The sequence below is a fragment of the Argiope bruennichi genome, chromosome 3 (assembly GCF_947563725.1).
Source record: "Argiope bruennichi chromosome 3, qqArgBrue1.1, whole genome shotgun sequence".
NCBI lineage: Eukaryota > Metazoa > Arthropoda > Arachnida > Araneae > Araneidae > Argiope > Argiope bruennichi.
Genome location: NC_079153.1, coordinates 10,073,957 through 10,094,714, shown reverse-complemented (window position 1 = coordinate 10,094,714; position 20,758 = coordinate 10,073,957). Strand labels below are relative to the sequence as shown.

At 25.8% G+C, this 20,758-nt stretch overlaps 1 protein-coding gene across 1 annotated transcript in view; it reads left to right on the top strand.

Annotated features, from left to right (window-relative positions):
* Positions 1-20,758, top strand: part of LOC129963715 (protein amalgam-like) — a 248,914-nt gene that overhangs the window by 218,140 nt on the left and 10,016 nt on the right. The window contains exons 6-7 of the mRNA XM_056078237.1: positions 3,954-4,138; positions 15,965-16,061. Coding sequence (XP_055934212.1) covers positions 3,954-4,138; positions 15,965-16,061 — 282 coding nt within the window. The remainder of the gene's footprint in view (positions 1-3,953; positions 4,139-15,964; positions 16,062-20,758) is intronic.

Below are 20,758 nucleotides of genomic sequence, written 5' to 3'. Positions count from 1 at the left end.
AGGAAACTATATAAACTTCAAAACATAAAACATCTGTCAAGCGTATTTTTTCAATCACGAATGACAATTATATAGGAAGGAGGTCAATGCATGACAAGAGAATATCTCTTAGAACTGGAAGAAAAAAGTTAACCATGTCAACATTAGTAACTATATTTTCTTCTCAGTAATTGATATAAATGTTTTACCACTATATTATAAGGATTCCAGTATGTGCAACTGAGCCGAAGTACAACTAATCTAATTCTTCTTTAATTTCTATGTTAATACATTTACTCTTTAGTCATATTGTCTCATTCGTTATGTGATTCCTAGCTACATTTGCAATAATGGATAATTAGAACCAAGTGACTTTATTCTAAATGGAACTGATCTTCAATCACTTGAGAAACAAAAGGAGATGTTACATGTTCGTGTCCGAGCACCCATTTTTAAAAGAATCTCTGAAATTATACCTACTCATATTTTCAGGTCTAAATACATACAGAATGGAATAATTTAGATTTTTGGGCTCGAAATCTTAAACAATTAAAATGATTCTATCATTTTCCCTGTTCCTTTTTTGTATTTTGTATTGATATTTAATATCGCAAGTACAAATACAATGAGGAAAATATTTGGATCTGAAATCTCAAATAATTAAACAAGATTATGTTATTTTCCTGTTCTTTAATTTTTCTTTTGTATTTTATATTGCTATTTAATGCTGCAAGTATAAATACAATAAGTTGAAATATTTTGATGTTGAGGCCTGAAATCTAAACAATCTCCTATTTTCTTTTTATTTATTCTTTTTGTATTATTTATTCTTTTAGAAGAATTATTTATTCTTTTTGTATTATTTATTCTTTTAGAAGAATTATTTATTCTTTTTGTATTATTTATTCTTTTAGAAGAATTATTTATTCTTTTTGTATTATTTATTCTTTTAGAAGAATTATTTATTCTTTTTGTATTATTTATTCTTTTTGTATTATTTATTCTTTTAGAAGAATTATTTATTCTTTTTTTATTATTTATTCTTTTTGTATTATTTATTCTTTTAGAAGAATTATTTATTCTTTTTGTATTATTTATTCTTTTTGTATTATTTATTCTTTTTGTATTATTTATTCTTTTAGAAGAATTATTTATTCTTTTTGTATTATTTATTCTTTTAGAAGAATTATTTATTCTTTTAGAAGAATTATTTATTCTTTTTGTATTATTTATTCTTTTTGTATTATTTTTTCTTTTAGAAGAATTATTCTTTCTTTTTGCATTATTTATTCTTTTAGAAGAATTATTTATTCTTTTTGTATTTTGTGTTAATATTTAATGTCACAAATACAAATTCGGCGAATAAATAATTGATATTAGCATCAAAAATCATTCATTGATACTAAAAACTAAAAAAGATGCACTGACATGATAATTTCCAGAAATAATTCCGACTCTCAAAAATGCACTGGAAACATTCAATTCAAACTAACAGGATGTGAATCCGCATTTTCTATTGACTCAAGAAATAGAATTCATCGAAATAAAAAAAATAAAAAACATACAAGCAAACATACAAGCATTCAGCAAAATAAAAACGCACTGCGGTACCCGATTTCCGACTTGTAAGTAACGACACCTTCAAGTCGCCAGGGACTCAAAGAAATGGGATACCCATACCTACAAGTACATGAATCTAGTTTCTGCACTGTCAAGTTACCTGCCTCCTAAAAGGCTGTTTGATGGACAGAACCATTCAGGACTTCATGCTTGATACTTCGAGGCGTCTGTGAGGAAGCAGTTAGAGACAAATATTTCTTCGAGTATCTGTTTTCTACTATTTTGAATTCTCTTGAGAATATTTCAAAGAGAGTAACATATTTTATTTTGGTGCAGATGGCGATTGTATAAAACAGTGAATTCAATGTGTTTAAAAAAGAGATATTAATGAAAAGTTATGCTTTTTGTTAAACTGATAATGGAATGATCTAAAGTTTAAATGAATGCAATAACAAAACGGGAACAAATAGTTGAAATTTAAAAGAAAGATGGAGATTTTCCTTTATAACAAGATAATAAAATATATATTAGAAAAAAATTCTGAAGAATGTACTTTGTTTGATATAATTTTTAATGAAAAAAAAATAATTCCCAAATATTATATATTTCCTAATGTATAATTCTTTACAATAGTAAAATGCTTGCGATATTAAATCTTCTGATTTTTAAATAATAAAACATTTATTTCACTTTTTATGAAGATCTTCCTTTTTTCTAAATATTAATCATAATAGAAATAATAATAATAAATTTTCGTGATATTTGAAATTTCAGTGAATATTCCAATTATTGAGTTGAATTTATCATGCATTAGGTTAGATATTCTTTTTTCTGAATGTGTGCTTCCTTCTAAAACACTCTTAATTAGGAATCGTTCATCATAAGGAAAATAAAGTTAATCATTATTCAAATAATTAGAGATCTTGCTTTTGTTTTTTTAAGTACTAATTTATGTGTTTAGGATCTCTAAATATTCAAACTTGTCAATACCATGTTATCCATATATTTATTAAACAATTTATAAAATAAAATTTAAATATGAATCTACTTTTATGAGGAATATTCTATAGATGTCCATTTCCTTTTACCGGCAATATCTTTTTCATTTGTTTTCAAACATAACACTAGCATTACAATTAATTTGAAACATTTTTACAACAATTGTTTAGAAATAACTAAATATTATTCTACAATGCTGTTAAAAGTAAATTTCAAAATGTTTGCGAATTCTAGAAACCTTTCATATTTAAATAGATAATAGAATCCTTAGATTTTGACTTCCAAAAAATTCCTTCAGACTAAACGAAATATGATTACCTTCCTTAAAATATTCGAAATGTAGAAAATGAATTTTATACTTTAAAATAATGTACTTATATATCTAAAAGTATACATTAGTGATAGTGCATTCACTTTTATTTTTATAACTTAGACTTTTTGATTATGGCATAAAAGAAAGAACCTTATTTCAGATTATATATTTCTAGCTAAAAGAAGGCAGAATTTTCAAGACCGGCTTATTTCAAACATAACATATAAAGGTTTTTCTATTGGATAGATTATTCAACATTTCTGGAAAATAATTCTGTAAATCCTGTGTTTATTTAAATTAAATTGCTCATTTTTATTTAAAACCCTCTTTGATCGCACTATCTGAAAATTATCTTTTTAATTTCAGTTTATTATAAAATATTTGTGTATGGATTAAAAATTGCAATATCAAAAAATGTTTTTCTGAAATCATTTTTTATGAATAATTATAATTATATTCCAAATTATATATATATATATATATATATTCCAAATCTTTTCGAATTAAGATCGCATTTAAAAGTTTTCCATAAGAGTAATGCAAACATTAGCCAATTAAATCATTAAAATTTCTATCTTTTTTTCAATATATATATATATCCTGAATCACCATTTAAATGGTTTCAAAACTTTGTCTCTTTGTTTTCCTCAGTGCTAAATTCATTGGCAATGAAATAATTTAATTAATATGCAGAAGATATTAGTTGGAACTATAAATGCATATAAAAGCATATAAAAAAAAAGCTGGGAATAATTTTCTTCTACTAGAATTCCAGTTTTAAAAGGGCATTTTCTGGATTTATACCTCCATAATTTAACTTTAATAATATCACATCCTATTATGATTAAAACATGATTTCATTGGAATAAGAAAAAAAAGGGCATTTTCTGGATTTATACCTCCATAATTTAACTTTAATAATATCACATCCTATTATGATTAAAACATGATTTCATTGGAATAAGAAAAAAATCATGAGAGCAACATTATGTCTTATAAAAACTAAAAGATTATCAAGCCCGATGTTGCAATGCAACTTCCAAAATTATATAACCACATGTTTTGTCTAAGATGTCATGTTACAGAAACCCATTCTTCACAGATAGGCCCATCTGGCACACACCTCACATGGAGCTGGCCCACGGCGTCATCGGGTCCAGTGCCAACTTGACCTGCGCTGCCCATTCTCAGCCTCCCCCAGTCTTCGAGTGGTTTCGAGAGATGGTGTTATTAGGGAACAGCAAGCTTTACAGGATCATCAACCAGAAATGGAAGAGCATTTTACAGGTATAAAGATAATTTTCTATCTCTCTCTCTCAAAAAAAAAAAAAATAGTCATTCAATTCCTTTTGATATTTAATTGTTTTTTTTTGTTTGATTTTTCAAAGGCCTGAGCAACTCTTTGCAAATATTTTCTTTCTGTGCTACGAAAATTTTAATTAAATGAATCAAACGAAAGAATAGGTCAATGTCTCATACTTCTTTTATACACAGGTTGATCCCTAGTTAATAGTACAAAATTTAAGAACTAGTGTAAGAAATTGTCTATAAAGGAAAATGTTGGCGCAAGTGATGCGATGAAGCTAAACTCAGGAAATATGAGATGAAATCAGCGGTAGTGGTTTCCCCAAAACTTTCTCGCATATTCTCCAATAAATTTGCCAGACTAAAAAACGTCTTACATGACATTGGCCTACAATATTACGAAAGATTTTTTGGCATGAATTTAGCATTTTTGCATAATCATGTCTCCTTGGCGAGTTATTTGGCTATCAAACCCTGTAATGCATTAATTATCATCCGAAAATCGAATTTGAGTTTTAGATACGATTTTTCAATCCGATTGAAACAAAAATTTTATATAAAACTGCATCTGTAGCCACAAATTCCCATACCAAATTTGTTATACTTAAGCCACTACATTTTGGATTTTTTGCATTTACATGCTTTTGAAAGAACTAACCGACAGACAGTCAATCCTTTTATGATTTGTTTTTCAAATTTTGACAGTTGTCTACACAATATATTCTAAATCTGTGTACTGTATCTTATCTATCTAGATATATTCATTTCCTAGTTACCATGTTAGCTAATATTTGAAAATCTGGTCAGAAGAGCATCCTTTGAACAAATTTTACTCGAAATTTGATATATATCTGCAAATTTGGTGTAAATACCGCATAACAAATTCCAGCCGTCTAGCTAAAAGACAGAGTCAGTCTGTCTCTCAAGCATAATTACTTTTTATAGATATATCTAAAAAATTTTTTACTCATTTACATCTGATTCAAATGTGAGTCTCGTTACTGGAATAGGCATAAATACTGCACGTATGCACGAAATACCTGACATTTTTGTACGCATTCGCAAATGATTTCGCCAACACCGTGAAGCGTGTATCACTGTTGGTGGAAGAAGTTTTGAACCGTTATTGTAAGATTTGCACTTGCTAACGATACTTTCAATTAGAACTTTACTTTTTATTTATTACTTTTTAACCTTCTTTTTGCGTCACAGCGTCATTTGCCAAATATTAATGTACAATAAATTGTTACAGTATCCTGTGCCAATCCTTAAAGTTTGTATCATGAATTCAGGATTGTGCTGTATTATTGTAAAGAATTTTAATAGATAATAAAATGTATAACTATGATTCATAATATTGACTGTTATTCTTATGAGGGTTTCCACATAGGGCTTTGTATGACACTGTTTGCTGTTAATCAATCAGTGTACCATTTTCATACCGCAATAAAAAAAGATATGCCGCAAAATTTGATAATAAACAGTTAAAGGTAAATTAAATTTTTAATCTGGAGCATTGTAGTGTGATGATGTTTTATACTTACTTCTTCGGTTTTATAAAAGTTAAAATTAAATTCATATAGAATATCTATGCGAAAATTCTAAAACTTGCTCTTAAATATAGAGTTGCGGTATTGACTACACACAGAAAATGTATTCAATATGATCACAGCAAGAGTGAGTATAAGTCCTGTAACAAAACCAACTAAAGTAATATTATTCAATATATTTTAAAATGTTTTAAAGAATTTATTAAAATTAAAGAAAAATATACAAAAATAAAACTGGTGTCTCTGGAAAGATTGTTTTTTTAAATTGATCTAACTGTTTACATTTGCTTATTTTGAGACTCTTGAGGAAAAAGGTTAAAATGTTGAATAATTTTAATAAAAAAATCAATTTAAATGATCAAACACTCTATCCTGGCAATAATTTATTATATAAGAGTTTAGGAAGAACCAAATTTTGTAACTTTATGAGCAACGCCCTATATTGTATGGCGTTTTTTGAATTATTTTCTCAATCATATAATTAATATGGCAATTAACAGATGATATTATCTACAAATGCCATCATATTGAAATCTCATTGTTTTAAATAAAAGTGACTCAGATAGAATTCATTTTATTAAATGTATTCATTATTTTTTCTTTCCAAAACATTAGGCTTAGACATTTAACAGTCAATATATTCTCTTATATACATATATAAAATTGAATCAATATAAATATATTTTGATTCAATTTTATATATGTTTTTATAACCGTTTATAATTTTGCAGAAGCTTATTCATTATTATTATTGATACTGATTTAAAAATGAATAAAGTATATAGCATTCTTCATTTACTCTCCATGATAAGTCAACACTATTGAAAGTGCTTTATATAAGAATATCATTATTATATTAATGAATATGACGATTCAATTTATTCTCTATATTTTAAAATACATTTTTTTTGGTATACATATGGTAGGCATTTTTTAGCTTTTTCATTATTATTTATATTGTGTATACTTAAATTATTATTGATTATTGTATTTATTTTGAAAACACAGAAATAAATTTTCTCATTGTCAAGTGTCGCTTCTCACAAAATTTAATATAATTAATTAATCAAATAGTAATTAAGCTTTGAGAATATTGAAAGAGTGTGCTGATATCGAGAAGAAAATAATATGAAAGATTTCAAAATTCCTTATATTAAGAACTAAATGAAAAATAGAATATATTACTCTGTCTTTACAAGCAGGCTCAATAAAAGTGTATAAAAATAGAATTCTTAGAAACATTCTTTAAAAATCAAATTTTGATGAAAACCTTTAAACACATTTAGCACAACAAGCAACTAAATGTAAAAAGAAGTGTAGCGTCTAAAGAAAATAAATTCGAATCTTTATCTGTATTCCATTTAAATTTAAAATGTAAACCTGAAGTTTTAAAAAAAAAATATATTATGCGAAAACAGAATAGACGGCTTTAACAATAAAGTTTAAATTGATCTTCTTTTAAATCTTTAAGTGCTTTGAATTGAGCCATATTAGTTTTAACAAATACTTTTTTCAAACCACTAAGGGACTTAAAACTTCTATTTCTGTAAAGTAAAAAGAAAATACAATTCTTATTTGTGTATTGGAATTGTTTATAGAAACAAATTTGAACAATAGAAGCGATCATTTTTTATTCATCCATCATCATTAAGAACTCGAAACCGAGAGACAATTTTAAAAAAATAATGGGGATAAAAGGAAAACAAATTAACCTTAACCGTCACATTTGGTGTCGGTGATCAATAAAAGTTCTTTCATTATCTTGCGAAGTTCATTTGTTTCCACGGCAGGAAGGGGGAAAAAGATACGGCACAAAAGAAAAATGAGAACGATTCTGTTCCATTTCACTTTAAAAAGAAGACTTAGTTTTAATACTCAGTTACAGGTAACTATTCTGTCATTATTTAAACATAAAGTTATTAACCACAAAATCAATAATATTGATTTTAAAATGTTCAATATTTACAAAAATACATGGAAACTCCATTAAAGGTATGTATTTAGTTTCCATGTAATACTTAGGTATTGTTTTCATGATACTTACATTTGTACAGATCATTACTGTAGAATAGGTACTCTTCAAATTCGGTTTAGTTCGAAATAATAAAACAATGATAATCCTTGTGATATAAATAATCTTAATCTATAATAATTGCCTATAAAATGTTATAAAGAATATCTTTAAAAGATGCGACAGTTTATTTCAATTCAAAACATTTAGTATATATTTTTTATTAGTAAATGCGTATCTGCTCTCATTACCTACGCATCTAGTCAGTCGATAAATAAGCTTCTGTATCCCAAAGTCAAAATATTTTTAGCTTAAACCGCATCTAAGTTTCATATTAAGAATAATTATATTATTTGATATATAACTTTTTAATTTACATTTTGTAGCGGTTACATAATTTTTCTATCTTCTCTTTTGAAACGACAGGTGGCGTTACCTTATTAATATCAAGGTATATTTCTCATTTTCCTTCTTCGGGGTCATTATTTGATTATATTCTAAGTGAATTATCGTGCATTTTCGTGATCGTATTTGATTTGTCTTGTGAAATGTGGAATTTCGAAAATAATATAATAACTGCTCTTGAAAAGTCTATTATTTACGCCCAGCTCATAATGAAATTCTAAAGTCTCATCCTTCCACGAATTGCTCTTAAAATTATTTTCAAACAAAATGCTCTTTTGTTTATATTTTTATTTCGAAGTCATAGTCAAAAGCTTAAAATGAATTTTTATAGAGCTTTTACGAATAGCTTAATGGCATTTCGATATATTTTTTGATACATTTAATCCATATTTCCTCATATTCATTTTAGATTCTCTTATAATAATCGCATGATTTCTGGCACTCAGTAATGTCATAAAGGCAAAACTTATAATATAAAGCACATTTTTGCTTTGATAAACAGATCTCTGCAATTCGATTTTCATAACAATCACAAAGACTCACTTGAAAAAAAAGCAATTAAGTATTCCTTTTTGAAATTAAGTAACATAATTGTCAGCATATTTCTTTAGAATTATGATTTAGAAGATTTATGATGTTAATAAATTATAATACAAAATGGGCATACATTAGCTAGGTAAAAAGGGATTTTAAATGTAGTTATACAGATATGACTATAAAACAATGGAACACACAAATTTGCCTATCTCACAAACATTTTTTTTTTTTTTTTTTTTTTTTTTTTTACAGACGCAATTTATTATTTTGAAAAAAAAATCACTGCTACAGAAACTGCTACCATAAGTTTATGATTATTTTGACTTTAATGAAATCAAATACAATGAAATTCATGATTACTATGAAGATATTTTGTGGAATTGTCGACGAATCATTCGCGGTATAGTGAATGAGTTTCGTGAAATCATGGATAGAATTTTTATTTTTGATTTTTATTGAACCTCTGCAATTATAATAGTTCTCAGAACGATGAGAGAAACTGTTATTTATTTCATTTTAAATGTGAACTTTAAAACTTCTAGGAACTTACTCGCAGTCTTTAGATGAAATATTATTATGTCTTTAAACTAATACCTTGCAATGAATATATTGTAAATTGTTTGATTATGAAATTATCCAATCACTCTTATATAACTAATTATTATGGACATTTAAAAGATACAAAAATATCTCAAGATTTTATTTTTAAAATGTAGCATGGCCTATGAAAAAAAATTGAAATGGAAAAAACAAAATGTTCGCATATATGTTGCAAAAATATGAAATATTTAAAGTGATGCTGTTTACATTATTCTGAATCATATCTGATTTTTATTGTTGCTTTCTTATTGCAAAGTCAGTTGTTCAGATCTTCCAGAAAATTTTGTACCTCGCTATTTTTCACAAATAATTCTGAATAAAAAAATATTTGAAGAGGCATCTTTTTTCCGGAAGTAGAATCTTGTTTCAAATTTTTTATAGGAAGCGATTTTTTTAAGTGTAGAAAAATTGTACATTCAACGTTGTTTCAAAGAAATTGAACATAAAGCCTTCTCCGGAAAAAAAAATTGAGAAATTAATGCATGCTAATTTTCTAGAATATTAAAGAAAACATAATTATTATCAGGATTGTTTATTTTCACAATTCAAATTTGCTTAAAATTACACGCTTTGGAAGAGAATTCTCTATCTAAGCATTGATAAAAAGGTTGTATTTCAAAACTTCTAGACGACGAAATTGAATTTTATCATTCTTAACATTCATTTTGAAAATTGACAGTTGAAACTAATTTATGCGTTTTCTTAAAATTAAATATACAAAAAATAATAATAATAATAATGTAATGATTTGATGATGTGTAAAAAGTGATATTTATCTACTTAAAAAGATCATTTATTGACATTATAGGATTATCATCATAGAGATTTAAAAAGAGGAAACCAAATAAAAAATAATGATTTGCGAAATTAAAATAATAATATAAACTATGAAGAAAAATATTTTCTTTTATAATAAATGTATTTAAATACCATAATTATATGATGTAAAATATGTAATTGGAAAATATAAACATTGATTCAAAGATTAAACTCAAAACAATTATTAAAAATCGAGCAAAAAAAACACAGTTCTTGGAATGTGCTGAAACGGTGTCAATCAAATTCTCTCGTATAATCTCTAATAAATGAGCTTCTATATTATTAACGTTATTTACTAGAGTTACAAAAGACCTTACTAGAATGTGATTTTGATGATTAATCGCTGGGATAAGACAATGCACTAACACCAGAAAAAAAGAATATGTGTTTTGCATAATACATTTAAGTCATTGTCTTTTTTTTTTTTAGTTACTGCACTTACGTACTCGTGAAGGTATAGACCAATTTATGGTCAATCCCTTGACGAATTTATTTCCACATTTTAAAAGTAGCAGCACATGAAATGCTAAACTATACTGAAATAAGAGATCTAGCGTGTGAATGCGTGTACTGAAAAATGCGTGTGAGAAATGCGTGTACTGAATTTCGTTGATCTAGTAGTTCTTTCTGCAGTTATTGGGTTGACTTATATTCAGATAGCAAGGCAAACAAATTCCTCAAAAAAGATTATCTTTAAAATTTAACAAAAATATAAACGTTTTGTGCTCAGACAGTATACCAAATTTCATCCGTTTGGATTTAATATGTTTGAAGTTATCATATTCACGAAAAGAAAATGTTGTTTCCGGACATGGGACGATTTGAATTATGAAAATTCGTCAGAATCTCGAGTTCGAATTTTTCGATAATTACAATATTTTTCTCTTTACATACTTCGTATAATAGAAAGTAAGAAAATATAGTAAAACATAATGATTTCTTTAAAATAAAGTCATATAAATCATACTAAAATACACGGAATATCATTCCAATGTACGTGAAAAACCATGCGCATCACGTGAGTATACAAAAATACAAATCATGAGAATAGATCAATGAATTTGAATAGAGTTATGGATATTATGAATGGTTGACTCCCAGATACTTTGAGAATGAAAAACAGGACAAATGAAGTAAATAATATATATATATATATATATATATATATATATATATATATATATATATATATATATATATATATATATATATATATATATATATATATATATATATATATATATATTCTAATTTCAATTTAATTAATTTACAAGATTTTATCTTAATTTAACCCATAGTAACTTCATTCTAAAAATATTCTCTTATTTCTCGATCCAATTCCAATTTCGGTTTAATTAATTCCTCTGTAAAACTAATGCACCATCAGTACTACATATCAAATGAAAGTGATACTTCCGTTGCCCTTGTCAAAGGTCAACATAGAATTCCATCGGCACGTGGCCGGAAATCCTATGTTATTTGTTTGTTTCGCGCTGCCTCTGCTTGTAAATAAATTGCTTTCCCGAAATGGATTTTAAAGAGAGAATAAAACGAAATTAAAAGTACAACGTCTCGTCTGTCTTCAAACCTGCACTCTGCTTCATCCAAAATAATAATATCACACACACACACACAAATATATATATATATATATATATATATATATATATATATATATATATATATATATATGAAAAAAAAGGGAGTGGCCTTCCCTAAACTTTCTCGCATACTCTCCAATAATGGTCTTATCCTCCTTACTCTGCCTAAAATTAGGAGCACTGGGAAAGGCCACAAATTACTTGCGTGACATTAGCGAATAATAGTTACGAAATTATATACTATTTGGCTTGAATTTAGCATTCTTACTGAATCTGTCGTACTAATATGCATTTTGGACGCGGCTTTACCAGGTAATTCACACCAAAATTTAAGTTGTAGAGATAACATACAGAATTTCATTGATTTAAATTCTCGTGTTTATATGCATGCGAAAGAACAGACCGAGAGACGGTCAACTGTTTGATTTATTTGGCTAAAAATTGGTATGTATTTGTATTTTAGAAGCTAAACGTGTGCACTAAATTTCATGTACCTAGTTTTTTCGCGTTTTGTAATCATCGAGTTCCCTTGTATTCTAATAGAATACACATGTCCTCTAAATTAATTTCGATCATGATGTGATAGAAATCTACAGATTTGTTCATAACTCCATATACCACTCGAAAAGTTTTGGGGCTATCGTGTTAAAAGACAGACTAACAGATATAATGTCAAATATGTGTTTTTAGGATTTAGAAAGGCTGAAACATAGAAGATCGTCAAAATCTCGAGTTAGAATTCTTTTTAATGATTACAATACGTCCTGTATACTTAGTATATGAAGAGAAGTAAAGAACATCTCTGTTTCATTTAACAAGGCTGAACGTAAATAAAAAAAATGACTTTTTTACATAATAAACAATCAAATGTTTCCAACATGAATCAATAACAAATCTCTTAAATCAACCCAAATTTAGTTTTTCATTGACGATTTGTCATAATTCAATTTATTTCGTAACTTTCAGTTTGTGCGCCGATAAAATATGAAAATGCGATATGAAGGATATGGAAGGAAGCGCCGATATGAAGGATATGGAAGGAAGGATATACACTAAATCCATATAGATTATGATTTTATCATTAAAAATTTATACATTAATGGAAAGAATTAATGACTATGCTACTTTTTTCTTCATCCATTCATTAAAAAAAAAGAAGATTCGAATTGTGAACTTAATGGTTTTTTGAATATGTGATAAACGCAGGTGTTAAAATAAAATTTACAAATACGTTGCTCCTTAGATTAATTTCATAATTTTAGAAAATATATGTATGGCTTTTGCCAGATTTCATTTGATTCTTTTTTACAATTACATTAAGAGAATCACATGATAAATGGCATGTATTTTGTTTAGTGTGTTAAGATTTGCTAGCGAATCGCTGGCAATTATATAAGAAAACGGGCAGATAAACGCAAAGAAATATAATCAAAAATTGCGTTTTTAAGCTATAGGATAAATAAATGAAGAAATAATCGAAATCTGGGTGTCAGAGTTTTTCGAAAAATATAATATTTTTTTTTTCCCAAAAATGTTCATTTTAAATGCCAAAAAAATAATGAAATAGTATTGAAACATTAAAATTATTTATAATTATGAATAAATTTACTCAAATAATTCAAGAAGCACTAATTCTGTTAAAATGCGGTAGAAAGTTTTATATTTACATTGCTTTGATCTATATTTGCTTGAATAATTTCCTTCCGGCCCTTTTCATTATCTTTAATTGCACCGAGGCTAATCAGAGGTCAATTTCCGTCCCCATTCTGCCGCGGAATCTTCAAATATAATTTTCCATTCACAGCCTTTAGTCTCAATTACCCCCTTTAAATTCGGCGGAATCAACTTCTGGAAATGAATATTTGATCCCATTATTATGTGAAACACAACTCGCAGTTTATTCTTTGATTAGACATGCATATCCTTTACATGCAGGAACTCGTTAGCGTCTGAGCTGACTTTAGAAAAGGACTTTATTCGGATGCAAACGGAAAAAGCATTTTTCCGAATTACTGAGCAAATGTTTAAGGTTTGTTTGTATTTTAACTGGAATATACTAAACATTTTGAATAATATCAAACTGGAAACTTCAAATGCATTTAAATACAGCAATGAAAGATTTAAATATTTATGAAAATTTCTATTTTTACTGTGCAGTAAATAATTTGTCAGATTTTGGTACACAATGCTGTTAAAACGAATAATTAATTTCATTATTAACACCATTTACAGAATTGATAAATGTTTTATTTTTTTGTTTATTTTGTTAGAAGCACACAATTGTGATTTATATTTCATTTATTTTTTTAATTTTATGTTCGTCTATTATTTTTATTTTTTATATTCGTCAATTCATTATTTAAAAATGCATTAATTTCTATTGTATATTTCATTTTTCTAATTGCAATAATTGTATCTTTTAATTTAAAATTTAACAAGTAATAAAAAATTTTAATATCTAAAAAATAAATTATAAATTAGATTCAAATATCCAAAACTACTCTTGATATATAAAACTATTAGTAAGATATACTTATATATTAGAAATATATACCTAAGAAATATAATCAACATTGAATTGCATCACAAACAAAATACTTTATCAGGAATAATCTGTTCTCATTTCCGTCTCCTCTATAATATTTGTAATGGAAAAATTTTTAAAATTTTGATTGATGGAAATTTTTAAATAGATTAATAAGAGTTTTCGAAAAAAATATGGATATAATATTTATATTACTGTTTTTGAAAATTCATCTCAATCAATGTTCATTAACTGTCGAATTTTGGAAGAATTTGATTGAATTAATTGAAAAACTCCTCAATACAATATTCGGGACAAATGAAACTTTTTCAGATAAAATAATGGATCGGTGTTCAATTCCGTGACCTAAGACGTTAGTTGCAAAATAAAGTATTGTCATTCCTTACCTTCATGTCTTCGAAAACATATTCTTCACTCATAATAAATATCTAAGGGTGCATACCTGAGAGAAGCTTTAATTAAAATTCCAAACTGATTGCCAAGCACAGCTATTTATTAAAGTGATAGAACATTTCTCTCATTAATTTTGTCTTATCTTTATTCTATTGTTATTTTTTAGATGTTTGATTGCGGATTTCTAAAATCTTTAGTAAGAAGTTTTTTTTTTTTTAACACATGCTTTTTAAAAACATTTTATAAAATTCATATAAAAGATAGGGATTTTTTTTTGTAATCTTTATTGATTTTTTTTATTTTTAAACGAAGTTTTTTGTAATCTTGAAACCCATCTAATTCATTAAATAAAAAACAAATATATGTGCTCACAATGGTGTTGTAATTTTCATCACTTAAAAAAAATTGTTTAAAAGATTCAGGTATGGATTTTACTTCATATTTGCCTGTTTGAAGATAGTTAATAAAACATATCTAATATTTTAATCTAATCTAATATGGTTAATAAATATATTTATATATCTTGAATTACAGGGTTGAATGAATGGCATAATTTGTATTAATCTTTAAAAATTTGCTTAAAATATTCATTCTTAATTTTGTTGAAATCGCATGAAAATATTTACTAATTTATTCATTATTGTAATGTTAAGCCATTTTAATAACCTCTTTAAAATATGCTAAGCAATTTATTTAAGGATTTTCTGAGATTGGTTAGATAATTTCTATTATCTTATCAAAATAATGATTTAATTCATGATTTCTATTCAACAAACTGTTCTTTATTGAAATATATGTAGATTGTTTATTTATTTCAAAATATGTAGGTTTTAAAGGCCTTTGAATTCTCTTATTTCATTATCAGAGGAAAGGAGGAAAAAAACCGTTGAAAATCAAAATATTTAAAACATTATAAGAGAATTCTTTTAATGATTCAAATAATTTATCTAATTTAAATATTAGCTTACTTAATATTACCTTCGTTAAAAATCTTTAAAGCCCCTTCTCCTATGTTGAAAGATTTCTTATTTAAAATTTTCAATTATCGAATTGTTTTTTTACCAGAATTATTTATTCAGTGGGGACATTGTCAATCACTTGTTGAATTATTTTAATTTATCCAGTTGTGAATATATTTGAATCTTTCTTTGTTAATTATTTTGTAATTTGTAATTTTAATTCTAAAGGATTAGTTGAAATTACTTTGTCTGTATCTATTAATGTACTATATCCATATTATATGTATTTATAAATTATTCTAATGATTGTATGTCTCATTTGTAAGAATTTAGTACTTATCTAATAGAATTTTTTATTTTTAACATTTGTCATGTTTTTTTTTTTCAGGTTAAAATTAAAGATGCATCCGTGTTTGGGGATTATCACTGTGTTGTTAGCAACACCATGGGGAAAGTAAAGAGAAAGATAACTTTAGTTGAAGGAAGTAAGTTTTGAGTTTTCATTAGCAACCTCTAAAATTGACATTAAGAAAAAAAAATAGCAGTTTATTACTGCATTCTTTTAAATCTATCTGAATATTTAATACGGAACTACGGAACCTGGTTAATTATGTAGGCTTCCTTTTGTACTTTAATGAAAATCGAAACATGAATCATGCAGTAAATGAGTCATGCACCTGTTCTTATTCTTTTTCTTATTAGATTGGTTGGTTAATGCCTAAATAATTTATAAGAGAACATAATATCTTGAATCTAATTGACCAGGTAATATCTGAAAGATACATTTTTATTTTGATATCATTGCAACAAAAAACGGAAATTTCGTAGTTAGGAACATGATAAGTTTTTTTTTTTTGAAAATATAAACATGTTATTAAAATTCATGAATTCTGGCGATTTGTTTTTATTTTTCGATTATCTTTATATTGAAAACTATTTCGAGTAACCACGTGTTGCAAATGTGATTATTTTTATTAGCATTTTATATAGTTTTAATTATTTATATTTTATTAGATAAAAGTTAAAAATCTCTACATCAGATTTAAACCAAATATATTCTGGATTTGCTATCTAATGTCAATAACGCAATTATTAAATATATATCTCATTTCTAATGTAGTTTATGTTAAACATTTATTACATCTCTCATCATTTAATAGAACAGGCCTACTGTGGCAAATAAATATTTAAATTTACTTTAAATACTCATGCTCATGTTTTTTAACATAGCAAAGCATCCATTGTGCGGTGTCTTAAGTTTTATTGAAAGAATTCGAATGTCTCTGAATCGCAAACATTTAATTTTAAACAACGCTTTAAACAATTTGCGACAGGAAATTATTTCAAAAAATTTTCATCATCATAATTCTGAGAGTAATCTAGTGATTACACAAATCACTATTTGTTACTAGTAACTTTTAGAGCTTTTGGCAATTCCGATAAATTCACGAAATACAATACATTGGGAAATAATATTACAAATCTGTATATGTGTCTGTTAATTCATAGAGGTGAATATGATAACCTGTGAATAGTATATTTAATTTAATAGTAAGTACGTTTATTTGTCTAAGTTATTTCTCTTCACCATTACTTTAAAAGTCTTTTTCAAAGACCGAAATGTATTAATTTTCCTTATGGCTTTAGTTTTTATTTTTAATCCTAATATACCAGGAATTAAAAGATCTAAAATGTATAAAGGTAAATGTTTAATTTCATGTAATTTAAATCAAGTTGTTTAATGATTCAAATGCAGATTTCAAAATGCAATATTCTATTTGGATTTAAGCTGATTTATATTAAATATTTTAGAAGTATTTTAGTTAAATCTATTATCTACTGAGAAATAAATATGCAAAATTTTTAACTGTTTTATTATACCTATATATTTCAACAAGCATTTGAAACTCTTTTGAAGATATCAGCAAATATTATATATATATTCTTATAATATGAAAACATTATCATACTCTTCAGATTAAAATTTTGGTAGCTTAGTTTCAGAATTTCAGAAATCAAATTATATGTTATTTAATTTAGAATAAATTTTAATATTTATTGGAATGATTGATTGTAATTACACAGTGTTATATTTAATTAATTTTTTTTATCATTTTTACCTCCTGCCAATAATGATTTGGGTACATATAAAAATAAATACATAAATAGAAGATTTTGCATTTTTGCTCAAATTTTGTGAAAATTCTATCGATTTACACACAAAAAAAAACTGCAATTAAATATGATTCTCTAAATTAAATGTATTTATCCAAGAAACGGTAATATTCTTTTCACATTTTTTTTATGTACGATTATTGGTTAAATATTTAAAATTTTTGAAATCCACGATTAATTATTTCATATTTACTTATTATTTTATATGATTGTCCTTTAAATATTTTTGTAGAAGGTATGTTTAATAAATATGAAAAATTTTGTTTAAATAAAATAAAAATCAATAATATTTATCATAAATAATTTAATCACAACAACTGAAAATATTTTAAAGATTTTATTCAAGTTATGATATATAATCAATTATACAAACATGTTATGTGAAATAAGCATAATTTGAAGCAACTATTTATTTTAAATATTTTTTTTTTATATTTACTCGGATAAACAAAAATAATCTCAATAATTTATTGATATTTGGTTTCAATTTTTAAAACTTTTAATATCTATCATATTTTTGACCAATTTCACTTCATGGATGCATCATATTTATGTTTACCTTTTTTATGCTTACCCTGTTAAAAGTTAACCCGTAACTGGGTGAATTAATTTCCTCACGCGGCCAGAGACATGGAGTCAAAAATGACTCCATTTTTCTTTTTCTTTTTTGCTTTTTGTAAACAGTATTGGAATTTAGTTTGGAAACACAATTCATTCTTGAAATCATGTAGTTACAAAAAAATATTAAAAATATGAATATTAAAAATGTTAAATGTTATAATATTAAATGTTGGAAAACATTTATAAGAAAAATCCAAACAATCTTTTAATGAGTGTTTACTTGGTTTAGATATTGCGGAATTACACTAATGTTAATAACAATTAAAATTTAACAAAAAATATGTAATGCAATATTTTAAAATATTAATTATAGAATTATTTTTTTAAATTTTTGCATAATTCAAATTAAATAGAGTTTCAGAGACGTGGAGTCAATGACTCCATAAACAACAGCGAAAACTTCGAAAAAAAATAACTCGATTAGACTAAACTTTAATCTTTTTTTATTTCCCGCAACAATCTATTTTCTCCACAGGGCGAATAGAAATAAATCGGAAAATTAGAATGTAAAACATACTCAGGGAAATAGAAATGAAAATATAAAACCAAGCAAAAATAAATTAAAAACATAATTAAACTTGTTAAGTCTCAACACAATTTAAAATTCAATATCACAAATGATGCATCATGCGATAGTTCAATCAGAAGATGCTTAATGTTCTACCGCCTGCGTAGGAACGAAGTTCAGAGAAATTCCTAAACAGTCCTTATTTAACTTTAAAAGAAACTCCAATTTAACCTAAATTAATCTGAGTTCAAATTAAAGCAGTTTGTTAAATTCTTCTCATGCCAAAATATTTTGCAACACACGTGTTTCTGTAAGATAGCTTAATTAGTTTACACTTCCTTTTAAAGTAAAGATTTTTTTTTACTTTATCTGCATAATTAATATCCCCAGCTAATTATGCGAGGCAAATAAAATAAGATAATTTGTTTAAGTACTTCGAAGTAATTGAATGCTATAAAGACACCATTGAATGCTCTTTACTTTTAAAATAACTGCAAACATAACTCTATCTATTTTCTATAAGTTAATTTTTCGTTAGCTGTTGAAATTGCAGAAAATTAATGTTCGAAGAATAATGCAAGTTAACTTCTAATTGAGAATTTAAAAGTATGCTATATTTTTTCTTTGTTGCTTGATTTTCAATTAATTTCGGAAAGTTAACTATCTTTATTAGTTTAAATTCGCTTTTCATAGAATTGTCTATCAAAAGTGAATCTTCATTACTTTCTTACCATAAATTTACATTCAAATTTTCAATTAATTCAAAGAATTTTTTTTAAAAAAATGTATGAATAGAGATATATTAGTATCGAAGTATTTAGGAAGGACTGATTTCAGATGAAGGGCTGCAGCAAATTAATTGTTAATATGATAGTCAAAAATATAATAAATTGTTATTAAATTAATATGCGTTTTAATATATTAACATCTGTAACGAATAGTTAAAATAATATTTTCGGGAAAATGAAGATTTTTTTTAAAAAATAAATGAAATAAAATGGAACTGTTATATATATTCTGTTATCTCTTACAAATGCAAAAATATCAGAAAAAGATGAATTTATTTTATATAATTTATAAATAAATTTACATTTTATTATTTTATCGATTAATTAGCTACACAAAGTAAATAAATAATAATATGAAGTTATTTTAATTAATTAGTCTTATCTCAAACGTTCATTGAAGGATAAAAGTCATATTGCGAAGATGATTTTATTTGATCCACTGACTAATAGGATAAAAAGGACAGTAAGAAGTTAAGCAAAATATTCTTGAAGCTTATAAATCCTTAATAGAAATTTCAATTCCCCTTAAAAACGCCCAATACCCATATATCGATAAATGCTTTGAAATAGTCTGTTAAGCCTTCCTATTAGCTTAATTCCTTAACAAAACACACGCATCCTATTTCGCAATCCACTTTAGAAGAAGATTTTCTCATCCAAACTTTTGAAACGCAGCAGGATTACTAAACAGTGTCTTCTTTATTCACAATATTAGCTTTCTAATTCCAGAAAGCTATATATATCATCAAGATAATTCCTTCCGTTTATTTTACTTACACATAAATACGTTAAAACTCGGGATAGGCGTAAATGATTCTGGCATTTCCGCTGTCTAACCTTTCCCTGTTTATTTATTTATTTTTTCTCACCAATAAACCGCTTTGCTGCCTTTTGAAAAGCAAACCCTCGGAGAATCCGAAATAATAAGAGAATTGAGCTTAATCGTATAAAAGCATTGTTCCACGTCGAAAATTCTGTTTCAATTAAGAAGCCAGCCAGGAGCATTCACTATATTAGTTTGCTTCAAAAATCAATTAAATGAAAGGTACTTTGGAATAATTGATTATCTAACGCTGTGCTGCCTGTTAGC